This window comes from Opisthocomus hoazin, chromosome 6, assembly GCF_030867145.1.
Source record: "Opisthocomus hoazin isolate bOpiHoa1 chromosome 6, bOpiHoa1.hap1, whole genome shotgun sequence".
Taxonomy (NCBI): domain Eukaryota; kingdom Metazoa; phylum Chordata; class Aves; order Opisthocomiformes; family Opisthocomidae; genus Opisthocomus; species Opisthocomus hoazin.
Genome location: NC_134419.1, coordinates 53,207,887 through 53,229,849, shown reverse-complemented (window position 1 = coordinate 53,229,849; position 21,963 = coordinate 53,207,887). Strand labels below are relative to the sequence as shown.

General features: G+C 39.1%; 1 protein-coding gene across 1 annotated transcript; it reads left to right on the top strand.

Moving 5' to 3' along the window:
* The first annotated feature begins 1,806 nt into the window (after positions 1-1,806).
* On the top strand, positions 1,807-18,323 carry SLC25A16 (solute carrier family 25 member 16). Its single transcript, XM_075423120.1, has 9 exons — positions 1,807-1,900; positions 2,498-2,590; positions 4,845-4,978; positions 6,635-6,698; positions 12,479-12,600; positions 13,104-13,170; positions 13,964-14,126; positions 14,986-15,054; positions 16,837-18,323. Exons 1-9 carry the CDS (start codon positions 1,807-1,809, stop codon positions 16,991-16,993), a joined length of 963 nt encoding a protein of 320 aa, XP_075279235.1. The 3' UTR covers positions 16,994-18,323.
* Positions 18,324-21,963: the final 3,640 nt, after the last annotated feature.

Here is a 21,963-nt window from a genome sequence, read left to right as displayed (position 1 = left end):
ATCTAGAAACTAGATGACTTTAAGCTATTAGTGTAGTTGCAACACTTTTCTGTGTGAAATCAGTAAATTAAGTTTTTACAGTTGGAGCTGGTAAAGCAGTATGGTGGTTGTGGTGGGGGGAGGCTTTTCCTGAGCAGAATCCCAGAAGAATGAAATTGGCTGGGGAAAACCACGTCAACAGTGACTATCAAGCTTGCTTCAGTAACTTGCAGAACAACTGCTTTTCCATTAGAAACTTAAACAGAGTGAATTCAACAAATATTATAAATTTCCCAGGTATGTTAAAAAATGTAAGAAGGCTTGAGACCTTTCTGCTGTAAAGGACTTATTCCATATTTTCTTGAAGAAAACTGTCTACCTTTGCTATGTATTTTTTTATTATTGGAAAAAATGCGTATTGTAACAGCCATTTCCCAAATATATAAATGACATAATGATCAAACAGAGCAAAATAAAGTTTTCCCAGTGCTGAAGCAAACTTAATTTTCAGGAATGTAACCTATTAAAGGAAAAAATGAGTAATTTCTGTTGAAGGCAGTTTGACACAAGCAGGAAGAGAAAATGTTCCAGCAAATTTGCTTGGAATCGGGTTCATTTTACTTGTGCAAGCGTTGAGATCTGTTTGACTGTTTTCTTCACGTTAAAAGACCGACTTTTAAAAAAGGGATTTTGGTATATGAAGCACTTGAAACTCAGGTCAAGATATACGGGGCAAAAAGTGTATGAGAAATGTATGAGTAACAGCAGAAAACGGTGAGAAAAGCTGACAGCGTCAGCCGCCTCGCCCGGCGCCAGGTACGCTCTCCCTCCTCACACCTCGCACCAGCACTTGGGCTGCGCGGGTTTCCGCCAGAGCGGAGAGCAGGAGTGGAGCTGGATGCCTCCTGGGAAGTCCCGTGCGCTGTGCTCAGCAGAGACACTGCAGAGACACCTCACGAACTGTAGAAAACATTGATAGCTGCAGAGATGACACTGGGTTTGACCTTTCTGATTCTAAAAAGCTGAATTTTTTTTTTTTGTGGTATCTATTTCCCTTTCTGACGCATTTTGAAACTTGAATATGGGTATTTTTTGCTAGACATGAAAGCAATTGTAGAGAAAAAATACTGATGTTCTAGCTAAAGTTTAAGTAGGTATTTAAATGCTTTAAAAAGCCCGTTGTACTTTATTGTATAGCTTCATTAAAGCTGCTCAGGTTCTGGTTGCACGCACGTGCATCTCTAAAACCACGTTATTTGCCGGAGCAGGGCATGGACGACCATTTTCCAGCAGCAGCAGCAGCAAGCGGAGCTCCTGACAATCCACACCGCCGGCTGAGGAGCCGGCCGCCTGCTCGGCCGCCCGCCCCGCTGCATCGTGCGGGCCGTTCCCTCCCGGACCGGGCGAACGGGGAGACCCGGCCCCGGCGGCGGCTCGGGGCGGGCCCACTCGGGTCTCACCCGCCCGACCCGCGGCCTCCTCAAGCCGCCGCCACCCGAGGGAAGGAGAGGAGAGGAGAGGAGAGGAGAGGAGAGGAGAGGAGAGGAGAGGAGAGGAGAGGAGAGGAGAGGAGAGGGGAGGGGAGGGGCGGGGCGGGGCGGGGCGGGCCGCCGCACCAGTGGTGCCGCCGCCTCTGACGCGATCCGCAGGCGCCGCGGCGCGGCCCGGCGGCTCCGGTCACGGCTCGGCACGGCCGGGAGCGCAGTGAGGGCGCGGGCCGCCCCGAGCTCCGCCCCTGCGCCGCGGCGGGGGCGCCGCCCGGCACCATGCGCTGCCCGCGCCGCCCGCCCGCCGCCTGAGGGAGCCGCCGCCGCCCAGCCCTGCCCCATGGCTTCCCCGGCGGCGGCGGGGCCCGGCGCCGCGCTGCCCCCGGGCGCGGCGCGCCGCGACTTCTACTGGCTGCGCTCCTTCATCGCCGGAGGTGGGTGCCCCGGGCGGGCCCCTGCCCGGCGGCGTGCGACGCCCGGGCTCCGCGGGCTTCCCGCGGGCCGCCGGGGCGGGAGGCCGGGCTTTGCCGGGGGCAGGCCGAGGAGACGCCCGGCGGCTGTTCCCGTGGGGCGCCGTCCCCGCTGCCGGGTCGGCGAGGTGGCAGGACGGCGTCCGTTTGCCTGACGTTTCCCCGTCGGGCTGCGGCTGCTGCCGGGCGCTGCCGCGGAGCGGAGCGACGGGCGCGTGTCCCGCTCCTCCGGGCGGAGCAGCGGGGCCGAAGGAGGAAGCGGGGCGGAAAACTCCTGAGCGGCGTTCTCGGAAAGCTTCTGCTGGGACTGCAGCAGCTGAGAGAGCGCGGCCCGGGCGTTTGTAACCTGGAAAAGTAACTTGCACGTTTCCTTCAGGCTCTGAGGGTCTTGTAACATCCTTCCAATAGAGGCTGTTTGCTCGTCATCGGGGTCCTTCCAGTTCCTAACTGGAGTTTCTCCTTCCTATTCCATTTAAAAATACATTAGAAAAATCCCTTGTTTGTGTGCTGACGTGAAAAACTTTTGCATCCTGTCACTTTTCTGTTTCCCCTCTTGGAAAGGCATTGCAGGATGTTGTGCCAAAACGACGACTGCACCACTGGATCGAGTAAAGATTTTGCTGCAGGCTCATAACCACCATTACAAACATCTAGGTAAGATGGCTGCTGCGTGTCTGGTTCTTGGTTTTAAATGCGATGGGTATGGTTTGGGTATGTTGATTTATTCAACGCTGTGGCTGATAGAAAAGGCAGTGATCAGACAGAAGGTTGTACCCATCTGGTCCACCTCTGTGCCATGTTTTGTTAGCGTTTAAAAAGAAAACCGAAGTCCTGTGCGAGTAAGTGCTGATATTTGTTGATGTGTTAGAGACTGAGATGTCCGAATAATCCTCAATAAGGCGTATGAGAGCTAGGCTTGGTCTTCACTGTACCGAAGCCAGCAGGAGATTGGTCATCGCAGGTTCCAAGCCTGGATCATTTATGCAAAACTGTCACGGCTGGTGCCTGCTGTGGTCGCTCGGTGATTGCCAGTTCCCAGGGGCTGGGGGAGTCGGTGCGTTTCACAGCTTGGTACCCCTCACGGGTGCAGCGACCGCCGAATCCTGCCGGACTCGGATGCGCTCACGTTCGCAGGCAGCAGCATGGCATGGCTGGAGAGAACTGAAGATAGAAGTGGCTTTGTGCTTGGCATGAGGCGCAGTTGAGCTGTGCTCGGCATCTGTGTTGCATCATGGTGAGGGAATAAACTCTCTGTTGTCAGCGTGTTCCGAACCACTCTCTGTGGGGCCGTCACAGTGCCCTCTTGTGCATGCTATTCAAAATATTTTATGTCACGTTCTTGAAATATGTCATAACTTATGTTCCGAAATTTAAGTGTGTTACAGTTGTCAAGAAAAAATAATAGTTTTGAGTTGGTTAAGCTTATGTGTAATGAAATTTTGGAATTTTTACCTTAGAGACTAAAGATAATTGTTTTTTTAAAGGCTGGAAAAGTAAGTCTTGAAACAAAGTTCCGGGGCTATATATGCACTTCACCGTACCAGAAAGGGAAGCACAAGTACTGTGGCATTTTGGTAACATAGTCACATAAGTATGCACTCAAATCTGCAGTCTGAGAAATCAAGGCTGAAGTAATTGGTCTGACATTGTGAATCCTTATTTTCTCTTTGCTTTGTACTGTGCCATAATTGGCAAGTAACATCTTTTGTTCTTCCCTGTTTAGGGTGTTAGGTAGGATTCTGATTATTAGAAATGTGTCTGACTTGAATGCACGTCCTTGTTACATGTAGGCAAAAAAGAAAATGATGTGGATGGCACACTTTGTAAGTGCAGAGACACAATGGATTAGTTCGTCAGAGTCCTCACTAAATGTTTTTACTGCCCTTCTGTGGAGTTCCTGCCACATGGATCTCGCAGCATGACTTCTGAGAAATAAGAACAGTAACTCATCATTGCAGGGTAGAGAGAAATTCGAATCGTGGTATAAATATTTTCAGAGGCGTGTAATAAGTGTGACATCTTAAAAATACATTTAATACTGTATTCTGAGAAACCAGAAACTAATTAATGCTTGTTTTATTTCAACTTCAAACAAAAGTTTGTCAACTACTTTTTTTTTCTGCCTGAAAGTAAGATGTGTAAGCCTTTTTCATGTTCAGCTCTTACATTATTAAGTAGTTGCATAAGAATGAAAACTGTTTCACTGTTACAGTTTATTCCTTTATGAAAAAAGTCAATTTGACAGCAATTATGCATAACTAATAATACGTTTATAATAAAACTGTAGGCTTTGCCCAGGCTTTGTGTGCCCTTGCATGACTTCCCACCTGTTAAAAGGGAACAGGATTGCTTCTTGTTGTAACAGCTCTGGGACAGGAAGTGCGAGATGTTTAAGTTGCAAGGAGTGGGAGCTTAAACTTGTTTACCTCATTTCCTCAGTGGTGGCATTTAATCTGTAATTTAGCATGTAGCAATATGAAATTGTTTTCCCATGGTTTTAGTTCTTTAAGTATTTATTTATTTATTTATTTTGAATTGACTGAATTGCAAGTCAACCGGTTTCCTTCCTTCTGTCGCTAGTGTTAGCTTCTGTGGGTGGACAGTATCGGCTGCGCTAGGATTGCTTGCAGTCCAGGCACGTCATGGGGCCTGCACGCATGAATTCAGAAGGAGGTTCACTGAGTCTGAGAGGTGGGAAAGCTGATAAAACTTAACTTTAAACCTCCTCCTTCTGGCAGTGTTTGGGCATTGAAAGTGAAATTTCCACTCTCCATGGTTACATGAGCAACATGATCCAGCCTTAGTTCTATGAGTACTTTTATTCCTGTTGGTAATGCTTGCTTGATTTTTTTTCCTATCCCATCACCACCGTGTAATTGTTAAATACCTCTTTTTGTATTGCTGGCAGGAGTGTTTTCTACATTGTGTGCTGTCCCCAAAAAGGAAGGTTACCTTGGGCTGTATAAAGGAAATGGGGCAATGATGATTAGAATCTTTCCATATGGCGCAATTCAGTTTATGGCATTTGACCAATACAAAAAGGTAGTTGAATTTATCTTGTTTTCTTTTTTCTGCCTACAATGAATACAGATTCTTTAAGTGATCGAAACTTAACACTGAAACTTTCATGTCTTTATTAATTAGCTGCATGTCTTTGCTAAGATTGCTTAATTTTATCTGAATCTACCCATTAAAAATGTCAGGGCAACAGTGAACCTGTTTGCAGTGTTGCTTAAGGAAGAAAATTCCCTCTGATTTTTGTACCTCTATACTGTTGAGAATAACACTTTTTTTTTTTTAAATTAAAGAAAAAGGTCATCTGAAGTCTGCTGCTATTTGTATTGCTATAAGGTAGCCCTTTGTGAATCATGTAGGAACAAAATGTAAAATTGAACCTCTTTATTGTATTAGATTGGGATTCTTAGTACTTGATGGGTGGAATAACTTGAAAGTCTGTCTGGATATGACTGTTGTATTTGACCTGAAAAATGACTATGTCAGGCTCTAGATAAAAATGACCTGGAAGAGAAAATGCTCATTTCAGGGTCCTGCAGGATTTGTGGATTCCTTTCTGCTCTCATGCATTTACTCTTTTACAATAAATACATAATAAATCCCTGCAACGTCTTGTAGAGGTCAGATGTTAGCATGAACGTGTTTTTAAACATTGCTTAAATGTGGTGAAAAATCAAATTTTACTGTTAGTGATGAGGAATTCTGTGTTTGAAAGGTCAGATTTAGTACCCAGTGAAGTAAATTGAAGACGGTGAGATTGAAATTGTGATTCCCTTCCCAAAAGAGCAAATTTCAGAAGGCTGATACAAAGAAGTAACTGTAATGAGCTTCACATGTTCTTTTTTGTGGTGTAATTGTACATGCTGTTGATCCATGCCTGTTGTATGTTGTGTTGATTAAAAGACTGAATGCCATGCTTTATAATGAAATTATGTATGCATCTGCAAATTTCAAGAAACTATTTAGAATAATTGCAGCTTTTTTAATCTATTAATTGACAACAAACATTCAAGATGTTTTGCAGTAATGTGTAAAAGGAAAAAAACCCACAATTCTTAAGGAAGGAAGATACGGAATTATCTTCTTTGTAGCAGAAACTGTTTCTTAAATAGTCTGTTATTTGATAAAAGCCTGGAAACGAATTCCGAACTTCCTTCCAGGATGCAATATAACTTAGGAAGTTCTTGCTCTCAAATGCTTGTCTGATTTCTCTGTCTTCTTGTGTCTTTAAGTCCAGTTAAAGTCTTAAAAATATAGGAGCATGTTTCACATGCTGTGTATGGGAGAAAACTTTTCAAATGTGTCACTTTTCAGCTTTGCTCAGTGTCCTTTGCTCTATATCATGCAACAAGGATAGTGCTCAGTTTGCCTTGTTTGACACACACTGAAGAGAACTAAATAGTTAATCTAGTTTCTGAATTAAACAGTACAAATACTTTCAACTAATCGTTCTGCCTTGTTAGTATAATTTTAGCACTTTCATGTTTTTAATAAGAAATTGGTAACAGCAGCAACGTTCAGAAAATTATTTTAACAGTCATTAAGTGCTTTGGTTTGAATTTGTAGTGTTGTACACTTCTTGGAAACAGCTATAGAGTTTGAATTATTATGCTAACAAACTCTGTGATGTACTTCTCTGTATTTTCTGATATACAGCTATAGTAAATTTTCTGGTTTTTGTAGGTAATAAAGAAGCAACTTGGGATTTCAGGGCATGTGCATCGATTAATGGCTGGCTCCATGGCAGGTATAGTGTTGTACTTGGATTTCAGACATCCCTTTCACTGAAAAGTTAGTATTTGTTTAGAGGATGATTTGATGTGTTTTCAGGTCAAACTGTCACAAATTTGTATTAAGCAAAAATACTAGTAAATGGTTAATGTAACAAATAGTTGCTAATTGAAAATTGTTTGTCTAAGAGTATTGTTTAAAATATATTTGTTCAAGCATTGATTTCTGTGCTGTGTTGTAAAGCACAGGCTTTATAGTGTTTGTTATCGCTTTTAAAAAGTGAAAAAATCCAGTGTCATCAAGATGAAGTATAAAGATGCAGGTTTTAGTAGAATTGGCTCATCAGCCTGTATGCCATTACTGTTAGGTTGAATATAAGCCCAGAGGAATAGAGAGAACTTCAGTTCCTTCAACGGATGGATTCTTTGGGTTTGCCAGAAATGTCTATGCTTTTCAACATCGAATGCAGTATTGTCATGATACTCTTTAGGTCATATGTGTGAACATTAAAAACCATCATTTATCAATTAGTGCAATAACAGTAGAAAAACCCATTTTTAAAGTGGCAGTAGCATGATTATACATTTCTATTTTCCTCTGGCTAGTCATTCAGCCAAAAGTAGCTAAGCAAAAACAGGGAAAGGTAAGTAACAGTGGGTTGATTTTTTAATTGATGTGGTTCTTCTTGTGCTTTTACTTTGTAGAACAGGCTTAATACTATCTAGTGACAGTCCTTAAATAGTTATGACACGTGTATTACTATTTAGCTTATTTTAGATTAAAAATACTGGCGTTTGTTAATACTGCCTTTAGTTAAACTGGGAAGACCTCATTAAGGTACTTCGTCTTTGCATGCCATGAGAGGAAGAGGAAAGAGAATGAAATGAAACGATTCAAAGTTCCTAAAAACTAGCAAAACCCATTGGGCAAGACATGTTCCAGAACTTGGCTGGTTTTCTATCTGAAAGAAGTGGAAAAAATACATTGATTTTTTTTTGTGTCCCCCCCCACTTTAGCTGTACTAAAGAACAGTTTAAAATTTCCCCGCCCTCAGCCCCGGAAAGCTTACTAGATTTCTCAGGAGCCTTGTCTGAGACCTGGAACCTGACTTGTGAGGCACTGCGAAAACACCGAATAGTCAGCTTAACTCTGTCAGTGTTGGACATGCTGTAATTCTTTGCGTAGATAGATTAATAGCATCTGGCATCGTTTTAAGCACCTTATTGGTTAAATCTGTGTTGTGTGGTTAGAGCAACAGAAATAAAATTAATATACAGTACTATCTGGAATCCATGATCAAATGAAATGCTTTGTGTGGTGCATTTAAGTACAATATACTCAATGGTCTGGGATTGAGAACCCCAAAACTGAGCAGATGAGCTAGACTTAGGTGTGCAGTGAAATGAATATAGCGGTCAGGTATAGCAATAGGATCACGTGAGTGTCTTACTATTTGTTTACTAGGTGGCATTCACATGTGAGTGTCTTACTGTTTGTTTACTAGGTGGCATTAACTGCTTTTTGGGGTGCTCATTAGATAAACGAGAGGAGGGTTTATACTGAGTATGTCAAGAAGATATAGAGGAGGAAGCAGGCACCAAGAAGAGTGTAGAGTTTGAAACTGAATACAGAAGTTCTCTAGATTTGCAAACAAAGTAAGAAAAGACTTCTAAAAGCAATTGGTAATATTTCTTGCTTTAGCTTCTGTGGCTTATTCTCTTGCTGGCTCCAATAAAGGATATTATTCCATTTCTTCGAAGTTTACATGACTAAAGGAGATGGTGTGCTGCATGCACCCCAATATTGGTGGAGAGGGGTCTTCACAGTTTCCTGGAACCCAGTATTATGCAGTTGAAAATGGACAGCCCTTGTTTTCACTTCCCTTTTCTTCGCCCCTACACCATCTAGCTACACAGCCGTCTGCTTTCACTTCTGTGTACCCTACTGGTACTTAAATCTTGCTTATGTCAGTGTTGCCAACATTATTAGCAGTCAACAGAGCTGAATCAGCTTCAAAGTTGTGGGAAACATTTGAGTATCTTCTGGAACTGATAAACAGGATCAAAAGCATATCCACAGGGGAAAACAAGGCGGGGGTAGTGGAGTGAGAGAAAAGAAAAACCTATTGTAATGCATATATTTGAGGAGGCCAAGTTAAAGTTACTGTGGAAACTTTAACTCCGAATTTCCTGAGCCTTGTGTGATTCAAATTTCAGCTGTAACACCTCATTAACAGATAAATGGTGTATAACTTCTTTTAAGGAAACACAGAGCTGGGGAGAAGATAGAGAAATCATAGAGGCTAGTGGGGTTTAGGAAACAAAATCATCAAATCACACCTGTGTCACAGGATGATTTTGCAAATCTAAATCTTTTTAAAATTTTCTTACTGAAAAAAATCTAGATTAAAACACAGAAATGTGTATTTCCTCCCCTGCACTTGATTAACTTAACGTCTAGTCTTTTTTGCTTTTTTTATTTTTATCTAGAACAACCTCAAGTTCCATGAATCTAATACAGAAAGCATGGGAGTTTTTTATTTTTTTAGTTTTAGTAAAAGTGATTGGAACTTAGTACTGATCTAGAAGGAGACTGACTGTCTCAATTTTAAAGTTAAATAGTATGTACTTAACAGTTACCTATTTGAGTCAACATTTTAAAAAAAATCTGTGCTGTTTATTTCTTCGGGTGCAATTCAGAAAGAAGCAGAATTATATACTGGAGGTCTAGAAATATTAGGACTTGTAAATTAGGCGGTTCCTTAACCTGTCTGGTAAATATTCATTGTCATCAGCTATTTCTCTGTATGTATAGTTCCTCAAACTTTGTTTTGTTCAGAAGATGTCTCCTTGATAAATTAATCCATACTAGCTAAGGAGCATATCTTCTGCCGTTCAAGGCAGTTATTGATAAAGTGCAAAGAGCATGATACAGAAATAATAAAAACTTGCATATCAGATATGTTTGGAGTACCTGACCTTTGTAAATATATTTTACTTGGTTTTTTTTTCTTGCTCCAGATGTTTTTTTATTTTTATTTTCAAAGAAAGAAAATCACTAAGAATGGAGAAATAGTAGGGAAATTAGGAGGCAGAGATAAATGCCTATACAGCTAATCTCATTGTTAAATCCCAAAGCCTGGAAAGCAAATCAAGCAGAATCTAATTCCTGTTGTGCTTCACTGACGCTAAGTCTCAGTAAAGGTCTCTGTAACCTAGTATCTTGTCTCCAAGAGCGGTCAAAGGTGCTTGGGGACAATATGGTAAGTGAAGAATGGTCTTCCCCTGACTTCCTTGACTTCCGAGTCAGCTTTTGAAGAAGTCTGTCTGCTGTTTTTGAACAAGGAGGGAGGAGCTACGCTGCCCTATTATGCTTATTTCAGATCAGATACTGGGAATTGCAGTATGTATCTTTTAACTGTTGAGATACTTCCAATTCTGTCCTATTTAACCAACCACGGGAGAGATTTTTGGCTCAACTGTCATTATTTGGGATAGACTTTGCTTCCTCAAGACAAGGAATCAGCTGATTCCTTAAGATGCTGTGGTCTGACTTCTGATAACTCATATTTTGGGCATAGAGATTAGCAGTTTTGTAGACTTTACCACAATGGCTTTGTGTCCTAAACTGCCATTCCTCCCAGAAAAGATAGTGTCTCTTCTGAGCCCCAAAGGAAATCTTGATCCCTTGTATCTGCATTTTGCTTATATGAACAGTAAGCAGTAACTTGCCTCTCCCAGTTGCTACAAGAAAGCATATTCTGTGGCTGATCTTAGAAATCCCATTTTTTGCAGAATGCATGGCTAGAGGATTTTAAGAAGTTAAAAAAAAAATCCTATCTAAATTGTTACTGCATATAGTTTCTTTCAGCTCCGATTTTTTTTTTTTTTCAATTGTACTACTTTTGGACTGTGTTCACTAGTTAGTGCGTTCACCAATCTCTTGGTTGGTGCCTGTGCTAGTCTTCGTTCAGATAATATTCCTGTATACATAGCAGTGCAGATTGGAAAGAGCAGGGGGATAAAGTTGTCTGTTTTCTGAAGTGGGATGACTTTCCTGTGAACTCTTAAGCTCTGTAAAAGCTTTTTTTTCTCATATTTTTTTTTAAAACTGCTTCAGTTCATCCATTTTACAATATTTCTGGACATCTCAGGCAATCCATTAGGAAAGGGCTGTAGTCTGAGGGATTGCATTTAACAATGTGAGTCAGTGGAAACAGTGCTAAAGTTGCTTTGGTGTTTTGCAGCTTCCAACTTTTGAACCCTATGGGTGAGACAACATCAGAAATCAACTGCAGATGTCTGCTTTTTGTTCAGAGGAATCGTCCAAAATCTCTGAAAGAGATGTTTTTGTCTTCTAAAATATATTACTGGTAGGATACTCCAGAAGGCCACAAACTTTTCTCTCAATTAACCAGTGTCAGGTTTTTGGATAGCTCGCTTATGGTGTTAATTTTTTTTTTTCCGTCCCCATCTAATCCTGATAGCTTCTGTCAGATCATTCAGCTTACTAAAGTTGCTTTATTTTCTCTCAAGACATAAAAGTTATGAAGAGTTTGTTTGCTGGAGGTGTTGTGTTGTGTTTGGGTTTTGTTGTTGGTTTGTTGTGGTTGGTCTGTGTTGTGGTTTTCTCTTGACCTTTTGGAAAGGAGGGGAAATGATACACCTACAAAAAGAGATATGATTGTAACAGACTATTAAAACTTAACGGGAAGTGGCAATTTCCTGTAAGCATAAAAAGTGTGCTTATCTTCTGTAGGACCAATTTTTAAAGGTGATGTTTAGCTAAATCAGAACGGATGCTTGAAAGCAGTATCAATCACAAAGGTTTTTTCTTTCTTTTTCTCCTTTTCCCAGTATTTTTTTTTTTTTTGTGACAGTGGTATACCACCAGAAAACGACCTCTGCTTTTAGTAAACAGTTTTAGCTGTTCCCTCCAAATCATTTGTCAGCAATTGAGTGGTTTACCTCAAAAAACAGCAGTAGGAAAGAATTTGTTATGCAGGTAACTGTTGGAGAAGTGGTTCTATTTCCAAAATTACAAGTTGGTCAGCATCTAATCAGTTTTGAAGCAGTTCATAACTGGATGAATCTAAGACTTTTTTTTTTTTTTTTTAGCATCCTAAGTCTAGAAATAGCTTGTTGGTTAGAGTTTTAAAACAAGCGCTGTCATGTGTCACATGAACTATTCAAATGCAGTAATGCAGTAATTCAAATGCAGTAATGCAACGCAGTTAAGTACTCTTCATCAGTATGATCCTGACTTTATTTTAAATGCTATTAGAATACATTTACTATTTTCAAATGCTGTAGAAAGATGCCTGTATCTATATCCAGTAATCACATCAAATTCTGACACAACTTTTTTGAAATTCAACATGTAAATGTGGTGGTTTGATTTTTTTTTTTTTTAAGATATGGTAGGATTAGGTTTCATGGTTGCAGTCCAGTAAAGCTGATGCACCTGACTAGCCTGATGCTTATGAGTCCATTATGAGGACTTAAATAAGATTGGTCATGTGAATACACTTAGGCCCGTAAATCTTTGGAAAATTAGGGCCTAGGTGTGCAGCTTCAGTGAACACAAAGTATAAACATAAATCCTTCGTGTGTTGCTGAAGTTAGTGTTCCTGTTTGCTGATTATAAGTGACTTTAAGTGTTTCTTTAACAAAATAATTTGTATATGCTATTATCTTCACTGCCACAAAAGGAAATTCTAATTTTCAGAATAATCCTAGAATCAGATAAGGTGTAGGTGAGTTTTGTTTGCTTGTTTTGTTTTTGTTTTTAATAAAGGTATTACAGCAGTGGTTTGTACTTACCCTCTTGATATGGTTAGAGTTCGTCTGGCGTTCCAAGTAAAAGGGGAACACAAGTACATGGGAATTATCCATGCATTCAAGATGATTTACACAAAGGTATTTTTTCTTTTAATCTTCAGTCCTGTCAAAGCAAAATATGCTCTGTAAAAAATGTTGCACTGCCTTGAAAATAGTGGCTTGGTGGAAAATAACATGACTTCATTACATGCACATTGAATTTTTTAATGTAAAAATTTATCTGGATGCTTCTTTCTACTTAGGCTGCTAAGATGTAGCTAAGACTCATGTAAGTGGGAGGTCAAAAAAAGCAGAGAGAAGCTGCTTTTCAAGAACAAGTAGTAATGATACAAAAAAGTTTGGGGAGGAGGGATATGTATAATGTACAAGTGTCTCCTAGATTATGATGCTGGATGTAGATTTTTCTCCTTCATTTTCACTTCTTTATCTCCTGTGGAGCCAGGCAGTTGTCCCTTGAATTCTTGGTGCAAGATGATGCTAGTCAGATTGCTGTCATGCGAATCTGTATGAACAGTTGTATAAGTTGTTAAGGCATTTGTTGTGTTTCTTGCCACAAATGTACTTGTATTTTTCTTTCAAAGGAAGGTGGATTTAGTGGGTTCTACAGAGGGCTGACGCCAACTGTTGTAGGAATGGCCCCATATGCAGGTAAGTTAAAAACAGAACATGGCAGTCCTTCAGCAGTCATGTGCGCTACTAAATTTACATAATATATTTGCACACCTAGTTAATTAGCTTCTGTTGAAGTCAAGGATTGTGTTTTTCACTTGGAGAGGAGAGGCCAGTAGAAGCATTTGCAGTGCTTCAGTCTTAATCCAGGATTGATCTGCATGTGTTAAAGCATCTTCAATAGGCAAAGCTTAGGTTTTCTGAAACTTGGAGTTGAGAAGGAGAGAGGTAAAGTAGTGGTTCTTTCTCTTCTGCTTCCCAGTTTTCCCGCAAGAAGGCATGTAGGATATTTCTCTCAAACAGGTAGATCTATGAGAGACCAGAGTACTCTATAGATGGAGACTTAGAGCCTCTGTATTGGCTCCACCTCCTGGTGATTTTTATGTGAATACTTACACAAGCTAAAGCAATGGGTGACGTGGGATGGAGGCACATCAGAGCTGCCCGGCTAAACTACACTCTCATTAAAAGATGAGAGACGTTCCTCAGTCAAAAAGATCTTAGGAGTTACTCTTAACAGCAATCCAGTAATTTAAAACACACAATCTAGCTTATTTGAAGCATTCTTGTAATGTTAAACACTAATTCATTTTGACAGACATTAGTGTAGAAGTTCAAAATATTTGTGTATTTCTTTCTGCTTAAGAAAAGCTTCTAAAAGAATTTGAAAATAGTTTTATTTTGTAATTGCAGCTTTTTGTTTATGATGATGATGCATCGACAAATAGTTTGGTATTTTTATGAAAGTACGTAAAATTAAATTTCCTTTTAGGTTTTTCATTTTTTACCTTTGGTACCTTAAAGAGCATTGGACTTGCTCAAGCACCTAACTTGCTTGGACGGCCGTCATTAGATAATCCCGATGTCTTAGTTTTGAAAACACATGTAAATCTGCTGTGTGGTGGCATAGCTGGAGCAATAGCTCAGACGATATCGTAAGTTTGGTTTTGGTTTTTTTTCCTATATAGCTGTTAATTCTAAAGACACATTTATCTGAGAATAAGATTTTACGTAAGTCTAGTTATTAGTAAGGTTTTTAAATCAGGTTAATCAGACACTGGAATTCACTTATTTACTGTTGTTTCATTTACTAAATATCTATTTGATGTTCAGGGTTTTTAAATAAATACGCATTGAGTCAATTAAACAAATCAGACAAATCTTCTAAAATCAGTTGGAATCTTGTTTGGTAAGTTATGAAATTTTGACCAGGAACGTAAGTTGCATAATTTTATTATTCCAATTTATTTTCAAAACAATGTAACCTGCGAAGCCATAGCATTAAAAAAAAGAAAGAGTAAGTCTTAGATACTATATTTGGCATTACTTTTTTATTACTTTGCCTGCTTTCTCCATTTTCATGCTGTCCTTGTCACATTTTATTTTGTCCATATTAATTTAGTGGACTTACGGCATCAATTTTTCACAAAATCACTGCATTACAAATGTAATTTTCTATTAATCCTTAAACTGTTAATTTTATTTTCGATTCAGGTGTCTTCTCCCTCCAGCATTTTACAGACTGTTTTAAACTCTCATCTAATCTTCGTGTGTCTTCCTTACTTGTGCCAAATGGAATATATTAAGAGATCTCATTTGCTGGTTTTGGTTGTATAGGTGAAGTCTCCCTTTTTGGAGAACTTTCAGCTGTGTTGAGAATCTGAGCCGGATTCCTGGCTCACTGAAAAGGGAGTTTGGAGGTTGCACATGGACTTCTTTGTATTCTTTTTTAAACGATATTCATATAGTCATCACACATCTGGTTGAACTGCTGTTCAAATATCTCCTCTGTAGATATCCCCTTGATGTAACCCGTAGGCGAATGCAGTTAGGAGCGGTTCTCCCAGACTCTGAAAAGTGCCTGTAAGTATTTGCTTTTCATCCATAGTGACTGAATTCTTAGATGTCTGAGCAAAGTTAAATTCTTAGTGTTAAAGTCTAAAAACCCCAAACTAAACCAAACCCCAAACTACTATGTTGTTATTGCTTCATTCTCTTAATGAATATGTTTCCACACAGACAAAAGCTGCCATTATGACTCTGGGGTTAAAAAAAAAAAAAAAAAAAAATCAATACGGCACTTTTGTTTGTAATACTGTGTGTGTATTAGTAACATATTCTTTTGTGTGTTTTAAATCAACTTATGATGTCTGTAGTATCAGCAAGATCCCCAAGAGACTGCATGCTTCTACTAAAATGAAATGTTTCAAAGTGTTTTTTAGTGTTCCAGAATCTGTTCTATTTGCATAATACTGTTTTATTAGACCTTTCTTGCGTTCATGGTAACGTCCCACACCCCACCGTAGCTGGTGTCCCTCCAGTAGATGTGGAAGTACCATAATATCCTTAAAATCATAGTATTAAATCAGCTCTCATCTTGAAAACTTTCTGAATTTCAAATTGCCTCAGCCAAATTCAGTTCCCAGACAGTTCTATCTTGGTTACTTTCAAACTTGTGGAATTGTGTATGTCTGAATCCAGCATGATTCAGTGTGAAGCTCCTGCGTGACAAATTGGATCTTACTAACAGTAGTCTGTTTTAGTGACCTTTCACAAACAAGCTAGATGTTGCTTACTGGGAAAGTTGCTGTTCTGTTTTTTGTAGCAGCCTTAATGTTGTTTTTTTGCTTTGCTATTTTCCACTCCAGATACTTTAAAAATAAAAATGCCATAATTTTTCTTGGGGTTTTACTTTCTGCATTTGTGAGAGCAAGTTTTACAGACATTAGGCTTCCCATTTTAACAGTACTGTGACCGTGTTTGGAGAGAGCTGTGCCTTGGAGGAGAGCAGACATATATGTCTTTAGAGGATAAAACAAGTAGGAAATCTTGAAGCTTTGAGGCATATGGAAGGTATTCTCGGAGAACAATGTGTTTAATAGCTTGGAAATATTGCGCACTTTACAGATTTTTACATTGCTTTGTAATTAACGTCCATTTGCTCGGTTGCAATGTAATTATGTGAGGAAAATCGTTCTCCTTGCATATACACTGCAAACTCTGCTTTTAATAAGGTCAAATGTTATGTACTTAACATAAATTCTAGCATCTCCTGTTCGAGAGAAAATACTAGGTCTTTGTCATGGTGGAGGAAGCTACACACATGCAAGATGTAGAATACAGAACTAAACATAAAATTTATATGCAGAGCTTTAGAAGGATGGGTAGTAATGATTGAGTGCTCAAAGAGAGAGGATGGGATACAAGCCTAAATACTGATCTCTAATCCAAGAAGTGTGTGCTACATTGGGCAAATTATGTTTCTTTTACTCTGTATTACATTTTTAAGAAGAATTGATGCTTCTCAACTTCTTCCTGCCAGATAGGCAACAGAATATGCATAGCCATTCTGGTGTAAAATGCCTTAATATGGCTTTTAGGGCAGGTATTTTCAGACTGAAACTTTTTTAGATGGTATTGCACTATCCTTTTTCCAATTCCTAGCCCTTGTGCCCGAATTTTTTGTGGAAGCTCAGTCTTCTGAGTCCTAAAAAGACTATAATGCTTTGCTGTATGGAGTCCATGGGTTTTTCTCTATACATCTCTTACAAGACACTTGTTTTACTTGTTTTTTTTATTTAAAGAAAGTGATTTTGACTATTGAATATGTGTATCCAATAATGATTTCAGTACTTATTTTTCCAGTACAATGGTGCAGACACTGAAATATGTGTATCAACAACATGGAATACGAAGAGGATTATACCGTGGTCTATCTCTAAATTATATACGTTGTATTCCTTCCCAGGCTGTGGCTTTTACCACATACGAACTTATGAAACAATTCTTGCACCTCAACTAATTTTTTTTTAAGACTTTCCTGTAAAAATACAGTATCAGTCCTCAAATTACATCAATGAATAAATTACTTGAAGTTTAAAGAAAAAAAAAAGCTATCTCTTACTGTGGAACTGCTGTTGTCTGACATTTTTATTTGCCAAAATGTGGCTAATTTCCTGGAGTCAAACCAGGAGACAGATCAAAATAAATATTAGTTAGCTACCAGCATTTTTTCGCACTTGATCTTCTGGGCTTCATTAGATTAATGTTAAGAATTACACAGTTATAAAATTAAACCCACATTTTATATGGATTTCAAGCTGTTAGTTATTTAGCTTTATCACCATTCCAGGAGTTACACACGTGGTTATATTGCTTCTTGAACTAGTAATTAGACATCTGTTCGTATTAAAAATTAAATTGAATAAACTGATTTGAACAAAATGCAATTATTTTCATGTTCAGATACTTGCAAGCTCTGTAGAAGCTAAACTCAGCAGACCACAACTTGTGTTTTTTCATTTTTTTTACAAGTTTTCTGTACACAAGAACAATGCATGCATGTGAAAGTCTCTTCAACCATTTCAATAAAAAATTACATGATGTATTTAACATTATTAGAGATCTTGCAATTTAGAAACCAGTTTCTTGGCATACATGCTATTCTAAAAAATGCTGTATCTACACAAATAAAACCAGGGGGAACTTTTACAAAGATGTCCTTAAGGCAGTTAGTATGGGCCTAATCTTACAAGGCATTTCTGTACCTTTTCTGTGGACCTGAATGTTCTCGATTCAGTTCACTGAAGGCAGTACTAGCTTGTGTAAACAGGTTTGTCCCTACCTTAAAACATGGTGACAAACAAGACCGCATGCTGCTGCATTTACTTATTTAGGCATATGGACCATGTTCAACCTCTTGCGCAAGAACAGAAAATGAAGATTGTATTGGAGTCTGTAGACGTGCATATGTACTGTTTCTAAAGTATGGTATGCAATAGACTATAACATGTTTTCCTCCTCCTACAATTCCTTTTGTAGAGGGAACTATTTTCCAGACTTGTGTATACATGATTTGCATTGGTACTCTTGATTTTACTCACTTGATTCAGGAAACTGTAAAGCATTTAAGTAATGTAAGTTATTTATTTATTGTAAATATTTTAGTAGTGTCTTTTAAGAATTAGTAATGGTTAAGTGGTGGATGGTAAGGTTGATTTGCTTAATTTTGACAAACTGGATTTTGATATTCAGTATCAACTTTTGTGGCTCCTCCCCTCCCCCCCCCCCCAATTTCTTAAAAGTATGTATTCTTTGATATTTAATAATGTAGCTAGGGACAAAGAACGAGATGTAGTTGAATTTATTTTATTAAAATTTTTGAACTAATGTCTTTGTGTGATTTGTATGTGTTGCAGCCAGAAAGAACACATGTTTCTGGAATTATCTGTATGTTTGCCCTTGTCAGTAAATCTCCGTATCACTGTCATTCTTAATTAAGAGACCACAAACACGATTTTTCATCTGATCTTTAGTTTCACTTAAGGAAAACTAACCAATATCACAGTGAATCTTTATCTTTAAAAGTCCTTGCGGGAGAGCTAATTCCACTGTACTAAAAAAAAGAGATACATCATTTTTCTGTCCTGGATTGTTTTACTGTGGGAGCAAATAAGCACCTTCTCAGGTGCCAGTTCTTTAGAGTTTTACATCTTAATTTTAGTAAAAGTGGTATATTTGAGGAATTCAAATAGGTTTGAGCTGTGTCATGAAAAGTTGAGCAGTTCTTGCAGAGAATAAAGCAGAATCCAGCATATTTGCTCTGGAGAGGAAAAGAGCAGTAAAAGGTGTCCCCTAAATTATTGAGTAGGATATTGAATGCGAAAAATAGACCTACTGGATGAAACTGTGCTGTATTTTCAGGATTAGTTTTTCAAAATAAAGTTTAAAAGTGTATGAATAATTTTAATTTTGTAAGTATTTTAATACTTTTGAGCAAGATCTATGAAAGAAAAATACTTTTGACCAGGAGCTAGATGAGAGGAGACTAGAGTTTCTAATTTTTTTTTTTTTTTAGTAGATATTTCTAACTTTCTGGAAAGGTTATTCAGGTATTTCTTATTCAGTTAAAACACAGAATTTATTTAGAATATCTGACTACCACAATGGAAACATGGGACTTAATTGTCCATCCTCTTCCTTTCGCCAGTGACAGCCCTATGAAAACTGAGTTTATTTTAATTTTGAACTACTGAGGGATTTACTCCCTTCTTTTTTCTTGTGTGTCCCCACTATTTTCAGTGTACTGAACAAGCATCATTTAATTTTAGCCAGTAAAATGTACAAGATTAGGCTTCAGCCAACTGGTTTTGGCTGCAGCCGGCAACAAAAGCGCCACGTGGCCGCCCCTCCCCCTGCCGGGGTGCGGAGGAGAATGGAAAGAAACAGGCAGAAACTGGTGGGTCGGGATAAGGGCAGTTTAAGAGAACAGCAAACAAAGGGAACAGCAACAACAACGATACTGATCAGGAGAAAACATGACAAACTGCACGACCCACAGAGCCGTTCTCTGGACAGGACCAGCGCCCGCGCTCCCGAGCCGCGAGTCAGTTCCCGCCGCGCTGCCCCCCCTCCCGGAACCCCGCATGATGGCACGTGGTATGGAATACCGAGCTCTGTTTGGCCAGGTTGGGGTTGGGTCAGCCCACCCGGCTGTGCCCCTTCCTGGATTCTGGTGAAAATTAACCCTGTCCTGGCCGAACCCAGGACACAAGCTTATTTCTATGCCTTGATCACATACTTACTAATTATTCTTTTCTGTTTACTTTTTCAGCAAATGGAAGTGGTCTAATACCTGTTTTTACCTTTATTTCCTAAAAATCCATGTAATAATAATCTCATAACTAGTAGTCCTATCCAGTGAAGTAATTATTTTGTGAAGAACTGGTTATGTAGCCTTAGATAATATTTAAAAATATTATTAAAATATTATTATTTAATTCCATTAAACCCACCTATTTCTAGTACTCTTTGACATAAAAGTAGAAAAGAAAGCCTCACCGTTTTAAGACTCCTTCAGATGAGACAATCTCATACAGGCTTACCCATCACACGTCTTGAAAATTTCTGTCTCGGGGGGGGTTTGTTTCCAGGGATTAAATATTGTGTCTTTAAAATAAATCCCATGCTTCATCTTCACATTCTTACAATTGAAAATTTTGCCTGCTGTAACCAAGGCATTTATGTATGACCAACACTGCAGTTTGCAGTCATTACACAGAAAAGTTTAATGTATTTGAACCATATTTTACACTGATTAATTCCAATGTATCTTTGTATTTATTTAATCACTAATATTCTCCAGGTGATTTTTTTTTCTTCTCATTTAAATGAGCTGAGACCTCAAGGTGGACAAATTCTGTTGACACTCTTCAAATTCCTGCCCTCTTTCCCTGAAAAATGGGCATGCAAGGCACTTGTTATAAGCCTTCTTTTCTATTTGCAACTCATGCCAAGTATATTTGTCCAATTCAAACAGGTATAAAAGAAAAGATCTCTGTGCTTGGTCCTTAACTGTGTTTTTATTGTGTGCAGTTAGCGTGAGTGAGTCTGTTCAGCTTGGAGCTCGCTGCCTGAGTGACGTGAGTGACAGACTGCCCCCTGAGCATCCTCAGAGTGGGTCCCAGGATGCTTCAGGCTGGTCTGAGTTAGGTTTTCTGTACTCCCACTCTCCTTTCCACTCCCGTTGGCAGGATCTGACGTGTTCTCATAGCACAGTGCTAGCACAGTTGCATAATAAATCAGTTCAGGAAGCTGGCACCTTTCCTTGCAGCTAATTTATACTGGTTTATTCTGCTATTTAACGGCACTTTTGGGTGCTGTTTGACATTTTGCCTCAGCCAGGTTAGATGGACTAGATACCATGGTGCTTCCACTGATAAGATGAAAGGTTATCCCACCAAAAGAAATGAATGGATTTTATTGGCGTCACCTTCTGAATCAGCTCACACTGTGGCTGCATGCTTGCTAGATCTGATGCAAGGTAAATTTAATCTCAGATTTAGCTTTAGGAATAAACTTGCTACCTGGGGTGGCAGCAGACAAGTATGTATTACTGAGTCAGTTGCTGGGGAAGACACAGCTGTAGGTTTCCCTGATTAAATCTGCAGCCTAAAAAGTGAGGCCATGTAAGGCATATTCACTGTTTCTAAGTATAGATAGCTAACTCCCTGTTCATCGCAGGATTGGAAGGAACAAATGTCATTACCTTGTGAGATCAAATTTTTGACAATGGGTTCCTGAATTTACACAGTTCAAAGTTGATGGAGAACACTGATATATCTTAAAATTGTGAGAACGTTTTTCTCAACCACTGATGCCAGAAAGAATTAAAAGAGCCATAGTCCGAACACTTGTAGGGCAACTTTTGGTGCTAAAGTACGATTTGGTATTTTTCTGGATTTCACAGACTCTCTGTAGAGATTCCCCAGACTAACTGGATTTTAGCTAACTTCATTAAAGTATATTTTGTACTTTTATAACCATATTCTTTTAAGTTAGTTCTTTTTTAGCATATGAGAGAGTTATAGGCGACGTGAAAGAGACTACAGAACAAAAGTTTATCAAGTGTACAAAGTATTTATGTAATCTCTTTTAATACCATACCAAATTATGTGACTGTGCATTTAGTAGCATTGACACGTAACTATTAAATTACAGGTAAGCTTATATTGGAGGTTCTGCAATGGAAAGCGACAATAATATAGTTTACTGCGTGTACTTCAGGACAATCCCAAAGAAAGCTAAAGGGGATAATTCAACTATGTTGTCACCTTTTAAAATTCAAGCTTTGATCCTTCCATTGAGATGTCTAACCATTGGCCAAAACTTGTCGTCTTTGCAGGACCAGAGCCTCATACTGTTTCCCTGTCTGGCTACATTGAAGAGATACAAGACCGAACTCTTGATATGTCATTTTGCTGACGTTTAAAC